At 38.7% G+C, this 17,042-nt stretch overlaps 1 protein-coding gene and 1 non-coding gene across 3 annotated transcripts; both read right to left on the reverse strand.

The window, feature by feature from the left end:
• Positions 1-2,201: 2,201 nt before the first annotated feature.
• Trnal-caa (transfer RNA leucine (anticodon CAA)) lies at positions 2,202-2,353 on the reverse strand. Its single transcript has 2 exons — positions 2,316-2,353; positions 2,202-2,246 (listed from the first exon to the last, which is right to left on the reverse strand). It is a non-coding gene; the product is annotated as a tRNA-Leu (tRNA).
• Positions 2,354-6,347: 3,994 nt separating this feature from the next.
• On the reverse strand, positions 6,348-16,161 carry LOC105226796 (uncharacterized). Of its 2 annotated transcripts, none has more exons than XM_011205849.4 (6): positions 15,985-16,161; positions 14,626-14,897; positions 11,716-11,790; positions 7,607-8,018; positions 7,114-7,250; positions 6,348-6,844 (listed from the first exon to the last, which is right to left on the reverse strand). In XM_011205849.4, the coding sequence occupies exons 2-6, from the start codon at positions 14,831-14,833 to the stop codon at positions 6,525-6,527; spliced, it is 1,152 nt and encodes a 383-aa protein (XP_011204151.2). In that variant the 5' UTR covers positions 14,834-14,897; positions 15,985-16,161; the 3' UTR covers positions 6,348-6,524. The 2 variants fall into 2 exon arrangements, with proteins under 2 accessions (XP_011204151.2, XP_011204150.2); XM_011205848.4 differs by having other exon boundaries at positions 14,626-14,893; positions 15,985-16,157.
• Positions 16,162-17,042: the final 881 nt, after the last annotated feature.

Consider the following 17,042-nt stretch of genomic DNA (forward strand, 5'->3'; position numbering starts at 1 on the left):
AGAACTTTTTTCCAACTTAGTTTAAAATTTTTTAAAAGTAAATTAGAGTTTTAGTTTTAACTTTGGTATAAAATTGAAGTATACGAAAACAAACTACGAACTTGATCCATGTATCCATAATAAATCTAATAGAACACAAAAAGAATACATCTACACATATTGTTCAATATTGAAATCGCTTGAAATGTATTGCTTAAACCGGGTAAATAGTTAATTAATATGCAATTAAAAATATTTGCCACTTTCCTGTGGTGTGCGAAACTGTTTGTACAACAACCATTACATTTGTGTACATACATATACACATACACCCATATGCAATGTGTGCTCGTGCCGACGGAGGCCTACCAAAGTTAAGCGCTTTTGTATTGGACGCACTTTAACTGTTATCTGTTGTTTTCCCAGTGCATTTACCAGAACACATGAAAGTGTAAGCGAAATTTTTGCTGGCAACGCACGCCTACGCACGCACTTAAACGCACGTATGTACTCGCCGCACAAGAGGCCATGCACAATGGAGGGCAACGTTGACAGTACACAGCACATATGCAGCGCTTCTTTAATGCTCCGCTGGCAGGATAAAATCATTACAACACCGTATTACGAACATATTCCGCACGCGGCCCAACGGCACGACCCCACGGAAGTTGGAATTCAGTGAACGATTTTCTTCTGTATTAGTCCGCCGTCCGTTGGCCGCCGCCCGTGGGACCGTTGGATGTACAAATGCATTAAAATTGAAATTCCGAATGCAAGCAAGGAAACGCAATTTGTGGACTGCTTGCGTGAGACCCAGGATGCACTGCGTGGGCCTATGCATTTCTTATCGTTCGTGCGCCACATTCTGCCACTCTGCCGACGGTGTATTGTACCCTTTGATTGTTCGATTGTGCTTGCTGTGCGGCAAATTGAATTTATGTACGGCCTGCTGGTGAAACGACACAAAAATTTTAATTGTACGTTGCCTTTTATAACGGGATATAAACATTTTGCTTTTTCCTCGAATAACTTGCACGCGATATATAACATTTAGTGGCATATGTGTAAATCTGAGTTTGTATTAAACAGTTATTTCCACATATTCGTATCGTCTCAACTTTTTGTGTGCATTTATATGAGCTATTACGTACCGAATATTCTTTTCCAAGATATCAACCATGACAAGAAACTTCGAATAACTCAAAAAAAACGGTGTTAAATCGCCCCATTTTGGAGATCACATCACAGACCCACGAGGCAAGATATTGTGTTTATCAAAAGTTTCATTCAATAAACTTATTGTTTCGTTGGCTGAATGGCATATAACGCCATTTTGTTTGGAACCAAAGGTAGCCTACATCAATATCTTCCAGAAAATAATTTTCTCAAATTTGCCTACTCTAACAGATACCAGTAAGTAAGTACGTACATGCATGCGGCTAAGTTGTAGAATGAAAACTCGTCAAACGCTGCACCTGTACGCAAGTTGGAAAATATGTCAAGAACAAATCGAAAAACAACTTGTTAAGTTGTTTGACTGACACAGAAAATAAACAAAGTGACCAACAAAATGCCTGAAAAATCAAATGTTGCAGGCGCCCTTTGCTCTCCACGTCATTTCAACTTCAGCGACAGTCATTTCGGAAGACGAGTCCCCAGAGCTGATGAAGAAGGTATGTGTGTTCCAAAACTCCCTGGCTTGCACGCCTTTCAATTGCTTATTTGCACAATATTTTCTTTTAATTTTCTTTGTACACGCTGCTGACATTGTCATTATGTTGGAATCTTTATAACCTCAAAGTATCACTACGGACAGAATGACATGTTGCAATATTGTCTTCGTAAACTTAATACGAAGTCGTTTTGTGGCTTTTGATAGCCGGCAATTCACACATGATGCATGTCACATACAAATATATACTTTTGTGGAGATATGCTCTTGAAGTGTAATTGTTAAGAAAATATATGAAAAAATAAAATGTGTTTTATTTATTGCCACGTTTTGCTTGTTTATGATTAACAACTAATAATATTGGGTAGTCGAAAAAGTCCTTTCGTATTTATCAATAGTAGTCGTATGTAATATTAAATATAATTTATGCCGATTAAATATTTATACGCCCTTAGTGTATTTATATAAATAAATGTAAAAATATATTTGTCTACTAAAAACACCGAAAAAAAAAGATATTAGAAAAAAATAAAAATTGCAAAAAATTATTTGTCAGAAGTGGGATTCGAACCCACGCCCTCAGAGAGGACCAGAACGCTCAGTTGAAACTCACAAATCCAATGCGCTCACAGTTGTTGAGCACATTTTGTGAGCAAGAATCGCTCTTGAGTCTGGCGCCTTAGACCGCTCGGCCATCCTGACATCCGAAGTGAGTGTGCCCAAATGCCGCACAAATGTTGCACAGCAAGAAAACAAGCAAAGCAATAACACGAGTAATAAAGCTGAAGTAGTGGCATAACACTCACGATATAAATAAACATACAAAAATAGATAAGTGAGTCATGCGCTGCTCCGCGTTGAAGTTAATAGCCTAATCAAGCAATAGTGCTGTTGTGCCGAGAAGATGTGCAATGCACGAAGCGTGAAGCATATTTTCAGGCGCTTCAAAATTTTTTTTTGGCAATAAGCACGCAGTCACATTGTATGGGGGGTGAATGTATGGAATAGAAATGTGTTCCTCGGTTAAGAATCCTTAATTTGTCTGGGTTACTGGATAAATTATTTTTTTTTAAAAGCGACCTATTACAAATCTAGCATTCTCTTCACACCTACATACATAAGTGTCTTGAGATGAGCCGAAATTGGTAGCTGCTGGTTTCCAGTGTGGGCCTACAACAATAAAAGCGCGTATTTTGAAATCTTCAAGCGTCAAAATAATTCCGCAAAGTTTAAGTAACTTAATTCTCTTTCGATTATATTGCCATTATGTGTCTTGTGCGAAGCGCTGTTTGCTCATAAAATGAACGGCTTAAGTATCGTTATGGCCGCCGCGCCATTTTGAATACAAATTATGCACACGCACACTGACGCACGCACCCATGCAACATGCAAAATAGTTGGAGGCGTTGAGGAATTTTTCAAGTTTGTAACATCAACAGTCGTTTCATGCCAAGCAAACAGGCGCAGCAACAAACGAACACCAGCACGCACACACACACTCACACATACATGTGCAGCCACAAAATGAGCATACTTTCGTAAAGTATGCGTGTATTCGTTGCTTAGTGGCATATTTTAAGGCGCGAAATAAGAATATTCGCACCAGCCGCAATTTACCATGCCATCGGCTTGCGCCAGCACCGAGCCGCCGCTGTGGCTTGAAGAATAGTCTTAAGGGAAATTGAAAAAAGAAATATAATTTAAAATTATTATTTTTGCTTTTTTCGCATCTTCGCATTTTCGGTTTTGGATTTGTTTGTAACGAGTTGTACAAAATGTGCCGCACGCAGCAGCTGCGCAGGCGCATGCTAAATGTAAGCGCTGAGTTGGCTTAAGGCGGCTACGCCAACAACACGCGAAAGCGCTGAAGCGACTCTTGATATGCAAATAACTTCGCCGCTAAAGTGCTGGCAGCAGGCCCCAAGTAGGCGTGTAGCAAACAGGCATGCCATGATATGCTGCGCAGGAGGGAAACGCCAAATTGCTCTTGCATAATTACAACACTCGAGCGTGCGAAAGTTCTGCGAGCGCAAATTTGTTATATTAAATTTCGACTAAATTCTGTTGGCGCTGCGGCTGCGGCGGTGGCGGGCGGTGCCTGAAACGAGATTTGCATAATTTTTGCGCTCGACAATTATCGCGCCGAGCTTGCGTTTCAGCAAAAGCGCGCTCTCGAACACCGCGACTGCAACGGTGCGTTGAGGAAAGGCTTCTCGAGCGATTGCCATAAGCAGCGAGTTTGTTGGCCGTTTTTGCTGCACGCCATCAAAAGGTGAAAATGGACGCAAACAATTCTGGTTTATGGCATGCCATGCGGCGTGGGCCTCACTGTGGCTGCTGCTGCTGCAGAGGCAGCACTTCAGCACTTCATCACTTAAGTAAATTGATTTTCCATTTGCCAATGCGATTTTAATTTCCATTAATTCAAATTGATCGATGGCCCGGAGATTCCATTATTTGTACTTTCAAATCGCTGGCAAAACGCAGAAGAAAGACACAAAGCCAAACAGCAAGAAAAGCCAGCAGCAGCAGCGCTGCTTGCCTGAACTGAATAGTCCATTCAAACTTTCGGCGAAGCTTTTTCTGATGTTCTAATTCAGCAGAATATATAACCAGCTCGCCCCTGTTTGTGGTCTTATGCGAACAGCCACGAACATACATTCGATTGTGCTGATTTCAAAAATGATGTGAAAGTGCTTGAATATTTGCTCGCTTGCGCTTTTGCTGCAGCAACTTTGATTGTGTGTGCTTCGGAAATAGCGAACAAATCTATTTCGCACAAATCTCGTGGTCGCAAGTACCGTATTGTGCGAAAGGCATGGCCGTAGCATAATGATTTATCCGAAATAAAATTCAGGAGAAATCGTCCATTCGTTCATATGTGTTCTTATAACAACGAACTATAATACAAGCCGCGCTCAATTGTAACGCAATCAAATACCAGTTTGTTATAAATCCGCCGGGCATTAGCGTGTCACATACTTTTAGGCGCTTCGTTTATTCTGACTTGCTGCGTCTGTTTGGGCGACTAAATAAGCGCCGCAAATTGAAAAATTGCGATACTGCAATGGTGTCGGCGCTCTGCTTTGTCCAACAAGTCGCAACGCATGGTATTTAAAGTCTTCTGAGATGATTGAGGTAAAAATTAATATGTAATAAATACTTACATATATGACTGAACATTACAGCGAATCGATTGATTTCTATGGAATGACGTACTCGAGAAATTCTGAGACAGTTTACTTACGGCACTAATGGTTTATAACAGGTTTCTAGTCAGCGATTTTTAGAGCGAAGTTTAGATTTCTAAATAATCGTTCGTATGAGAAATATTTGATATACATAGTTGTGCGATCTGACCGATTGCGACAAATGATCAATCGTAATCAAAATGTACGCATATAATAAATCTCAATCGGATATCTCAAAAACTGGCGAATAAATTTGCATGATTCGTAAAAATCTTCGCCTTAAAAATGGCTGCCCCGAAACTGGTTTATGACCAATAGGCTATTATGTAGAGTGGTTCAGAATGATCCGCAAAAAATTTATCGGATACGCGATTTTTCGATGTTTGTGGCTCGCTATAAATCGACCAGCTCTACTATACGTATGTATTGGGTAGTCGAAAAAGTATTTTCGTATTTTGTTAATAGATGTCGTTGCAGTCGTATATCTCCAGTGCTACCAATCACATTGTGTCACATTATATGGTGTTGGAAAAGCGAGATTTTAAGATTCATTTAATCAGTTTAAAAGCTACAGCTGTTCAAAAATTAGTGAAAATAATGAAGAAATAATAATGTGCGAAAAAGATCTAGGCCCAAGCGTGGTGAAGCTCAACAAATGATCGCAAAGCCAGGATTGACTCCTCGAAAATTTATTCTGAGTGTTTGGTTGGATTGGAAAGAAAGCATTCACTATGAGCTGTTCCAGCCTGAATGAACGATTAATTCTACATTTTCCAGAACTGATCAACAGAAAGAGCTTCGTCTTCTATCAGGACAACGCTAGACCAGACACATCTTTGAAGACTCGGCAAAAACTAGGAGAACTTGGCTGGGAATTTTGATGCATCCGCCAAATAGCCCTGCTCTATTACCACTTGTTTCGTTCAATGCGGAACTCCCTCCAATAAAGTCGGCTTCAAGAGAAGCTTGTGAAAATTACTTTTCGCCAAGAAACCAGAAAGGTTTTACACTGATGGTATAATGTCTCTAGCGCAAAAATGGCAAAAAGTGGTCAACCAAAATAGTACATATTTGGTTCATTAAAGGTCATTATAAATATAAAAAAAATAAGTTGAAGTTTGATTAGAAATACGAAAAGACATTTTCGACTATCCGATATATGTTAATAATTCTTATATGTTCTTTTTTTGATTTCTAACTGAGCAATAATTTATTAACCTTGAACAAGTACTGCAACGCATATAACCAGATGAAATGCGAATAGTTGAATCAAATGTTTAGATGAAATTGTAGAGATACTACCAATATTTTGATGTTTACCTGGGAATCCTGAAAAATTTACATTATCCGGAAATGAAACAGATCACTCAGTCGCAAAATTACATTTTGACCAAAATTCTTAAAAAAATATATTTTTATTTTAAAAATTACAATTCTTCCATACATAGTCCCAAATATGTCATTATCTGCAATCCTCTTCTTTAGTAACAAAAAATAAAAAAGAGAAAGATTTCTACTTTCTTGGTAAATAAACGATTGATTTAAAGTGGTCTAGTGTGTTTAGTGAAGTGAATATAAATATCATCCACCCAACGTGAAACTTGTGTTATATACATGCATCGTATGACGTTTGAAGAAATCCAATAAAATATTTTTTATTTCACCTTTATGTCACATGACAGTTATGCTGCCAATCGGGCGTCTACTTCTCGTATTATATAATTGAATTTCTTGATTACCAAATCGACATCCGCATCGCTGATCTGATGGTACAACACAATTCGAGCGAATTCCCAATCGCGTGAGCTCACTTCCAGCTTAATACCCTGCTCCTTGTGTGCGGCATGCACGCCGGCGGCAAGCTCCTCGGGCGTCACTTTGCTGCAGCGCTCGGCGAAGGCCGTGGCGCCGAATTTCGCATTCGGCAGATGAATCAGTAAAATGTTCGTTTGTACGGTCGCCAAATCGACGGTGACATTGGGACTTTTGGCTTTGTGAATGGCTGAAAGAGAAAAGAGCGGAATGCAGGCAAAATTAATCGAGGCGTAATTAAAGGAAATTAATTGTTTCAACGCAAATTGAGGTGGAAAATGGGGATAGAAGAATAATAGCAGTTGAAAGGCAAGTGTCTAGACGCGAGTCAAAGCCACCCAGTGCAGCTACTCGCCCAAATCGAAGGCATTTTTCAGCAGCCTTTAGTCGCCTCATCAGCCGCCACTTGCCGCAACTTGCCACATTGATGTATTGTTATTAGGCTGCAATAAAAATTACCTTCTGCTATGCGTAGAGTCCTCTGATGATCCTCCTGCAAACGCGGCACAATGGTGTCCAAGGCCACAATGCCGGCTGCCGCCAGAATACCTGCTTGACGCATGCCACCTCCCAGCGCCTTGCGTAGGCGGCGCGCCCTGCGAGATAAACGAAATGAAAACGCAAAGAAAAAGTTAGTGACAAAAGAAAGTTAACACAAGTGCGAAGATTAAGAATGCGATTGGAAAGCAAAAGGTGCAGAGCGTGAGTGCGCCAATTAGTCTGTGACATTAATCTCACGGCGAAGCACTCGGCGCGAAAGCGAGGACTCAAACTCTAATTCCATGAAATAAGTGTTTCAGAGCATTGCCTGTGTTCCTTTGCTATCGCCCAGCAATCACCTTTCGGCTGGCAATAGTAATCGCCTTAGCTGCAACACTTGCCACATAGTCGCAACGCACTCCCGCACATCTTTTATTTGATTATCGCCTACCGTCTAATACGCTTTACTCACTGCCTAATGAAAGCCTCCGATCCCACCAGCACTGAGCCCACCGGCGCCGACAGCCCTTTGCTCAAACAAATATTAACCGAATCGAAATCGCGCGCAATACGCGCCACAGGCACCTGCAGCGCTGCGGCCGCATTAAAGACGCGCGCCCCATCCATGTGCAACGCTATACGCTTGCCGTAGGGTTGCAGCTGTTTATCGCCATTAACTAGCGCTGCCAGTTTATCGAGCCACTCCAGCGGAATCACCTTGCCACCACATATGTTGTGTGTGTTCTCCACCACTACAAGCGACGTAATTGGCTCGTGATCGTCCTCCAAGCGCACCTTGCGACGCATCGCTTCGAGGCAGAATGTGCCGTCCGCTTTGTTGGGTATTGTGGCTAATTGTATGCCAGCGATGTGAGCAGCGCTACCTAAAAGAGAAGGCGTACAAATATTAGACCAACATGTGTAGGTGTGTGTATGTCTGCGCGAGGATGTGCTGCTGGCACAAAGCGATATGTGGACTAAGCATGAATAATGGCAGGGAATAACTAAATATTAAAAGGGCACATTCCTTACTTTCAAAATGAGAAGACACTGAGGAGTTTTGCAGAGATTAAGTGCGATGCGATTCCCCGATTCCGCTTAAATGAAAGATATTACAACTCTGGTACTTTCTCATTTCAAATATTAAACAATTTTTGGGACGATTTGAAACACATGACCGATTATAGAAATAAAGGGTGATCCATTTTAAGTTTCCCTCCACTTTAACGAAAAATACAGAGACTTTAAATTTAATGGAGGATATTTATTATCATTCGGGAGCATTTTTTTGTATTTCTGTTTTGAAGATTATATCTTTCAAATGTTGGCCGCAGCTAAGTACGTCTCAGATGGGCCAACCGTTGAGTCCAATTTTCGTTGACTCGTTGGACCATTTCGTCTGGAAACTGGCGAATGACGCACGAATCGAAGCGGAATTGACCGTATAGGCTTTAGATTTTATATATCTCTACAGGAAAAAGTCTAACGATGTAATATCAAACGATCTTGGTGCTCAAACCACAGACCCCGAATGTTAAATTATCTGTTCGCCGAAGTGTTCACTCAATAAATCCATAGATTAGTGCGTTGCATGTGTTGACGGTTACGTCCTTACCGTATATTTTTGAATCTGTTCAGGTTGCTCTTCGTCCCGAAATCGGAAATTTTGCTTAGTTACATACCCATTAAGTCTGAAATTGGCCTCATCGCTGAACAATATTTGTCTGAAAGCATCGGATCTTCTTGGAACTTTTCAAGAGCCCATAGAGCGAGGAATGTCGTTTGGGAAGGTCGATAGGCTTCAGTTCTTACACAATCTGTATTTTATACGCTTTCAATTTAAGATCTCGACGGACGTCTCCATACGTCAGTCCGAGTTGCTGCGAACGGCGCCGAATTGACTTTTCACGGTCTTCGTGTGCACTCAGCTACGGTTGCTACATATGTTTTCTTCACTCTGTCTATTCAGTTGAATATTATTCAATATTGAATACTGAGTCTCAAGATGGCTAATGGTGTTGCAAATAGTACCATCGCTAGGCCGATTGTGTTGATCACAAGTTGAGCGAAGCGCGAAAAACACACTCTTTCCTGAACGTGAATTTTCGGAATAAAGTTGAACGATTTATAATCGTTGTACATGCGTAAGACTATCTATGATGAAATACCGAACAAAACTGAACAAAAATAACATAACAGCTTGACCAGGCTACCGCGTGATCTTTCTAAAAGAGGCTATTGAAAAAAAGTGCCTTTTCGATTAATATTTCATCAGCTTTGCAGCATAAATAAAGCTTAGATTTGTTACACCAAACCTACTTCCTAAAACCCTGAATACAAGATTTAAAATTACTGAAGCCCGAGAAATTTGTGAACTTTTTATAATATTCAAAGGCCTACAAGCTTCACAAATGGGGAACTAAATATTTGCTTGACTGAGATTGGAATATAAAAAAATAGGCTGTTTTAAGAAAGAGTATAGAATCGAAGAAATTTAATTGCCGCTTCCTAACCTTAAGTTTTAATCTTTTACTTATAAACCTACAATACATATTTCTCTCATCAAAGAAGAAAAAATAGACGCGTTTCATCAGTTTCCTGCTTTAAACTGCCTGACATGCTTCATCTATGGAGCTTTTTCAATAAAAGTTTCGCGTGAAGTAGAGGAAATAATAATTGGATTATAATATAATATAATTTGCTTCCACTAACAACCGTTCATCAAACTTAAATCAGCAAATAATTATTAACAAAGCTGTGAATGTAATCATCACCGGATCACTGTGAGCATTCGCGAAATGAGCGCCCCAATACACTCGGGTGTGGTAGCGTATAATTCGCAAACTTTTTACCAGCTTTACAAGCTAAAATTAGTTTGTTTGGTTTTGCCATAAAGTACAAAGCACTTAATTTTTTTGCGCAACAATTCCAGCGGCACTTCATCGCATTCATTAGCAATGTCGACATTCAAATCTGTCGGGACCGAGGCGAAGAAGTAGTATATGTGCAGCGCGACCCAGAGGGCACTCAACGGCGGTAAATCAAAAAAGTTTTGTTTTTCCAAATTTTTTTACAACAAATCGTGCTGCATTGGTCAGTCGTAGGAGTCGGGTGTGGATATCTATGCTTTTTTTTGCAAGGCAGGCAATTTATTTGTGTATTTGCATAAGGTGGGGTAAGTGCCTATTAGGTGAAAAAATTATTAAAAACAAACAAGGCGAGCACTTATTGATTCGAAATAGAGGACACTCAAGTAAATTAATAACTGATTTAAAGAAGTTTGTGTAGAATGTAAGTCCTCAGAAATAAATATTCCTTCTGATTGAGGTATAGCTATAAGAACCTTCTTACATTTGGCATTCAATTTTAATTAAAAAAATATAAAAAATATACCAATGCGAAGCACCGTCTGGAGGATGGAGTCATGTATAGAAGTTCACACAAGTGAGGAAAAATCTCTCAGAGCCATTCACTTGGAAATGGGCAGAAACGATTCTTTATCATATAGCTTAAGCAGCTCACGACTTCTGGCCTTAGACCAAGTAGCCTCTGGGTAGTCAAAAAAACATCCGTTTGAAGGTGACTAAAGTCAAAAGGGCTAAGCTTGGGACTCGCCACGTAAAAAACACTTTCAACAAAAGATAGGGAACTCGGCTATGACCCCGTTAGCGCTGTCTGCGCCTATAAAGAAGAAGAAGAAGCAGCGTCTACATACGTCACTAGTGACCTTGTGAAATTTTTTGGAAAAAGTTGATATAAAATTAATCCTCATAAATAAATGTTTATTTAATCCTCCTGCCTTCGATGATTTATGGGTTACAATCATGAAACTCTCATTTTGTATGGCCATAAAGAAATACTTATAATAATATATTGTATATGTGTGTGGGCGCATTTACATTTTTTTGCAACGCGAGAAATGTGATTTTTTTCGTTTGAGCTTTCTACATATTTGCGCAGAGTCTCTCGCTTTTTTGCCATTAACTGTTTACTGTTATTATTACTTTTCGCCGTTTTTTGTGTTGCAAATTGCATTATTGTGCGCATTTTAATGACTGCAAAAAAAGATGAAATATCAACAACAACAACAATTGCAACAATTGCAACAATTAGACGTGCAAACAGGCAACTGTGAGCATACAAGCGCATGTGTGTGCGTGTGCGCATGTGTTTGTGCGCGCATATGTGCGCTGTCTTCTGTAGCTGCTATCGAAAGCGGGAACATGGCGCGGCATTTAAACTCGCACATCCGGTGTATGCTCGGCGCGCTGCTGCCATGCAGCCCCGGCACACACACACACACACAGGCAAACACAAAATACAAACACGCAAGACTATCGCAATTCTCGACTGCCACACCACTTTTAACCCGATCTCGCTGGTTATCCTTGCGCCGCGCTAACAGCGGGACGCCTTGGGACGCAGTCGAACATTTTCCCAATTTTTGGCATTTCTACGTTTCCGTGTTTCCTCGCTTACTATTAAAGTTTTTATATTTTGTAGTCTTCGTTTTCGCTTTTTTTTTTAATTTCTCTTATAATTTTTACTCTCCTCGCTGTACTTTTAGGAAATGAAACTTACCTTGTTCATAGAGGAAGACATGAGATAAATCACCCACAATTGCTTCCGAGCCACGCTGATGACAGTGCACCATACCTGAAAAGTATAAAAATGGCTAGATAAGAATGTGATATATGTATGTACCATGTGTATGTATGAGTGTGTGTGTGTATATAACGGCATGCTTGAAGGGAGCATAAATTTGTTGATTTTAGCCGAACTAAGTATTTTAGTGGAAAGCGTGCACCGGAACACATTTTTAGATGCACACACACATTTGTATGGATGCTGATATCCTGTAGGATACTTGTGGCTTTGCGAGACCATATAAATGGTCCAATAGCAGGATGGACAAAAATTCCATTTGCATCTAGCGTCATGTGGTTGGGTATGTTTGAATGGAAGATTTTAGTAAAATTTAATGAAGGGAACCTGTTTGAACCTCAAAGCCACAAGCTCATCCTAAAAATAGATGAAAAGCTCGGCTCCACAAATGTGTAAGTCTTTAGTGTACCATACGTAAATAATCATAAGAATGTACACTAATATCTGAAAGTGATCAGAGCAAGCGACAGGCATCGAAAAATCCTCGAAGCATTGCAATAACTTCGTTAATGGTTCCTAATAATCATGATTTGGGTAGTCGTCACCTTTCTTTTAAAGAAATAAAGACTCTTCACAATATTTGTTCCAGAATGATCGCTATGTTTTTCATCTTATAAATTTCGGCTTGACTCCACTTCAAAAAGCTACATAATAACTGTGCGTTGATAACTGTTTTAGGAAACCTAATGTGGTCTGTGCCTACTCTTAACTTACTCTCTCTTATTTCGCAAGTTTAATGGAAATATTACTTTGAACCAATGGCGGCTCAAAAATCACTAGAAGCCCTTCCATGTGGCACTAGTTATCTTCTCCAATGGGTGTATGGTGCGACGCGTGCAACAGTATGCACTCAGTGGCAGGAACGCAAACGCAGTGTAAATGTGCAGAAACCATGAAAGTGAATTACATTCCTTGACACCAACACCAGCAACTACAGTAGCAGCAACAACTATGCAGCGATTCCAATAGAAGTCGTGCTGGCTGCCTTCTGTTAAGGGAATTTTATATGAAATTCATAAAGAAATATCACCTTACAGCAAGGTGTTCAAATTCCATGCCTGAAATATTTATAAGGTATGCGGTCTTAAGTGCTTATGGAATTAGAGCGCTTTGGCAATTTTTGGAAAATAATTTCCTTGGTCACACGTATGCTCCACTATACGGTCGTACTAACTGAAGTCACAATGTCTAATGGCGTTAATGCGCATTATGGCCGTTTTTAATTCCCCAACATAAACAGAGTTGACACCATAAATGTGCTTATAAATCAAGGGCCAGCCGTAAAGTGGCCGTACGGCAAAGAAAAAAAATAGTTTCTATAAAGAAGAATACTGTCGCTTGTGGTATTTTTTCAAATGATTCTAAGAGATTCTCTTAAAAGGTCTAAAATAATTAGAGAAATGTTGAAAGAAGGTTTTAAGTAGAGTTATATAGGTTGGGTTTTTTTATTTGAATCGATAGTTGCATCGAGCAGCCACAACTATGTTGTGTGCTGGAGTCACAAAATCCAATACAATAATAGCATATTCTATATTAACGAATAATATTTGTCCGTGACCTCGCCAAAGACCAGCAGTTTAAACTAAAGCTCCCACTTCCACCATGATCTCAATTAGAAGATACCAAAATAGATGGATAGGTAAGAAACAGCAACCTATATCTCATAAAGGGTTTATATGGCAGAAACTACCATTCAAGTAATCAATGCGGAACTCAGTCTGTTCCATCCAGTTATATTATTCCTGTTACTCTGTTAGTTAGTTGCGGCACGTGATATCCTGTAACCCTTCTCAACAAATCTTCTCGTCAGTCGTTAATGAGGAATGAATAATGAAAATAATGGTAGTGATTATTCAGCAAATGGTAATGCAGATGGTTGTTCAATTTACACAATTATTGACATTAACTAATCCTTGCAAATAAGGCTTAAAATTACCGTATGGAATACCAACGGCCTATACAAAAGCAGCGCTGAAGTCAAGCACTTTGTCAAAACTAACAACATCAATGATCTACTTGTAGCAGAAACTCATTTCAATGATTTGTCATATTTTAAAATCGCAGGGTATGATGGGTTTTATAAGATCAAATCACCCTAGTGGCAAGGCAAGAGCCGGAGCTGTAGTTCTTACAAAATCTGGTATCTCTTACACGGAACTTGAACCTTTTATTATCCTTGGTTTCAGGTTGCAATGGAAATTTAGCGATAGCTGCCTCAAGACATGTACGAGTATGACCGAATTATGAACCAATTTGGTAATAAATTCATCCGAGTGCTGAAATAGATGCTGTACAAGTGCAGGGGGAGCTCAATGCATTGGCAAACAAAAAGTCAGCTTGTAATGACATAATTAACAATAATGATAAGAACATTTATTATTGTAGCTTAAAAAAAATATACAAACTTGTCTACAGACTTATCAAGACTAGATTATAGTGTCTGGATTCAAGGGAAATATGGAACAGCAATTCAATCGCTTTAGGATTGTAAAGCTCCGTTATACAAATGGATTATTCGATTATGGGACCATGATAGACCATGTATATCTTTCGCTTCAACTGGGAACCGGAGTTTTTCTGGCTGGCCGCACTCAAACCAAAACTATAAGTGCCAGGCATTTGAGTTTAATTTTCTTTTATTATTATTTTTTATTTATTATTTCTTCGATCAATAGTTGCAATATTTTTCGCTCTTAGTGAATAACTATATTATTAAATTCTTAGCAATTTTGTTATACATGTTTTCAATTTTATGCACTTTTCGTTTGAGTCATATATATGTACATCAACTGACATAATTTTTGTTACCAGATTTTCTATACTTACAAGCCAGTAAATTGCCCATGGTGCCACTGGGCACGAACAGACCTGCCTCCTTTTCGAACAACTTAGCCGTTTTCTGCTCCAATGCATTTACGGTCGGGTCCTCTCCATAAACGTCGTCACCCACGTCAGCCACAAACATGGCTTGGCGCATTTCCGCTGTCGGCTGACTTACCGTATCCGAACGAAGATCAATTACGTAGTGCGACATGTTTTTATAATTCACTTGGTAGTAGACGAAATGGAATGTTTCCGCAACTTGACTAATATACTGCCTCGAGAATAAACAAATAGAAAAAATACAGATATAATTTTTTGCTTCGTAAGTCACATTATTTATTGGTAATTTTGATTTGGTGGGAAAGATCGGTGGAGTGTTGAGAGCATAACAATTAGAACACAGTTGGAAAAATTCAGTTATCTTTTCAAATACAAGTTTAAAATATTAACACTGATAAGTTTGAGTTTTTTACAAGTAGCGCTCAGAATATCAGTTTGATTACGATCAGAAGATTACCCATTAATGATCGTTAGAAACCCAAAAAGGTCAAATAAATGTTAGAATATATATGGAGGCTTAACTGTACTTAGTGAGAGCAAATTACTTTGCTGAACTACACAGAGTAAGTTAACGATATTTAAATTTCTTGGAGGGCGCATTGAACCAGCTGATAACAATCGATAGTGCTATAGTAAAATATTAAGTTTGGTAACTAAGTGTATTTCACTTCAGTCATCCAGATCATCAGCTTAATTCGTAAGTAATCAAAATTAATTATTTTTTTGTTGTTTTTATTAAAAGGTAAACAAACGTTGCAGTTAATTTGATATGCATATGATCCCTTACATACTTATATACAAACAATCGATTGCGTTGCAGTTGAAACCAGAATCAGAACAAGTTTTTGCGGCGAATGTTATTTTAGAAGCGCCATAATCTCACGCTTTGTTATTAATATCGTTCTGAATATATATACATAAATATATATACATATGTACGAGTATATTTTTCTGCTAAATAAATTTTTCATTGATTATCACTGAACTGCTGAAAACAGTAACAGAAGTCACTTCTGTTATGCTTCTCCAAGTCACACCTCTGCCAAGCGAGCACAAATATACATAGATATGTAATCAAATATGTACACACATAAGTGTTAATGCATGAGCATAATGAAAGATTTATGTAATTGATAAGATTGTGTGGACTTTAGTAGCAATCCAGTTAGCTCACTATTATTTTGGTACTGAATTATTTTATTTTATTTGTAACTGATAGAAATGTCGAATGATATTTATGAATATCAAAAAGAAATATTTGTTCTGATTAACACAAGATACTTTTCACAAATATTTACTTACAAATATACTTTACTATCGTTCGACTCGGATCGCCAACTTTCGTTCCGATTTCCACAGCACTCTGTTGAAAATTGACAATGCGACTCGTACACTTAGTGGCTACTAATTTTCCATCGATCACTGAGCTCGCTTATATGGGAAAAATATTATCACAGACGCAAGTGTGGACGTCACGATCGGACAGCACTCGAAATGTGGTCCAATTGGAAGGCAACACAACATATGTTGCTCTAGTGCCGGTACTCAAGGAATGAGCTGGAAATGTTGTTTACAGTGAAGACCCACAACAGAGAAAGTAGCATTACTTTATTCTTATGCAGAGATAAAGCAGCAGCGAGAGTGTGGGACATGCAGTGAGCGAAAGGTAGGTGATAAAGTGGATTTGCGTATTTGCAAGTGCTGTTAATAAACCAATTGCTCTGTACATCAGATATGTGGTGCTCGCCACTATGCTTTCGAGTATGCATTTTATTTATGATATCGGAGCGAACCGATGTAAATCTTAAATTGTCACTCATTCCGTAGGTGTTAATTTAAATTTCATCACTGACATAATAGCGATATATACATAGTAGCATTAGAGAAAACTGATTATTCAGCTTCTTTCAACGTAACCACTGATTCAATTAATGCAATTTTTTACGACTTACAACCGCATAACGTCGTAGGGTATATTTGTTTTTACTTGGTACCTTGGAAAATTAGTTGATAGACATCCTTAAGAAAAATTTTCCATGTATGAGTTCTTAAGTGAAACGGGCAGGTCTTCATCCTCACCTGATTTTTTCTATTCTCTCAAAAGTTTATAACCATTTTATCGCAAACCTAACCGTTCAAAAGGTATTAACGGTCAAAGTTTCATTATTTTAAATAAGAAATTCAATTTTTTTATGAATTTTAAAACTCAATGAAAAAAAAAAATCATTTTAAATCATTAAAAATTATACGAGTACAAAAAATTTCCCAAAATTTGCATAGAATGTAGTTCTACTCTACATATATAGACTCTGATTGTAACGATTTTGTATACGATTTGTCATTTGATAAGAAAAACACAA

This window comes from Bactrocera dorsalis, chromosome 2 (genome assembly GCF_023373825.1).
Source record: "Bactrocera dorsalis isolate Fly_Bdor chromosome 2, ASM2337382v1, whole genome shotgun sequence".
NCBI classification, from domain to species: Eukaryota; Metazoa; Arthropoda; class Insecta; order Diptera; family Tephritidae; genus Bactrocera; species Bactrocera dorsalis.

What these genes read in the sequence shown, in the direction of transcription:
- LOC105226796 (XM_011205849.4), bottom strand. Translation starts at nt 14,833, where the DNA reads ATGTCGCACTACGTAATTGATCTTCGTTCGGATACGGTAAGTCAGCCG. An exon ending in CATGGGCAATTTACTGGCTT is followed by an intron (nt 11,791 to 14,625) that starts GTAAGTATAGAA and finishes TATACTTTTCAG; the next exon opens with GTATGGTGCACTGTCATCAG. An exon ending in TGTCTTCCTCTATGAACAAG is followed by an intron (nt 8,019 to 11,715) that starts GTAAGTTTCATT and finishes CTTCTCTTTTAG; the next exon opens with GTAGCGCTGCTCACATCGCT.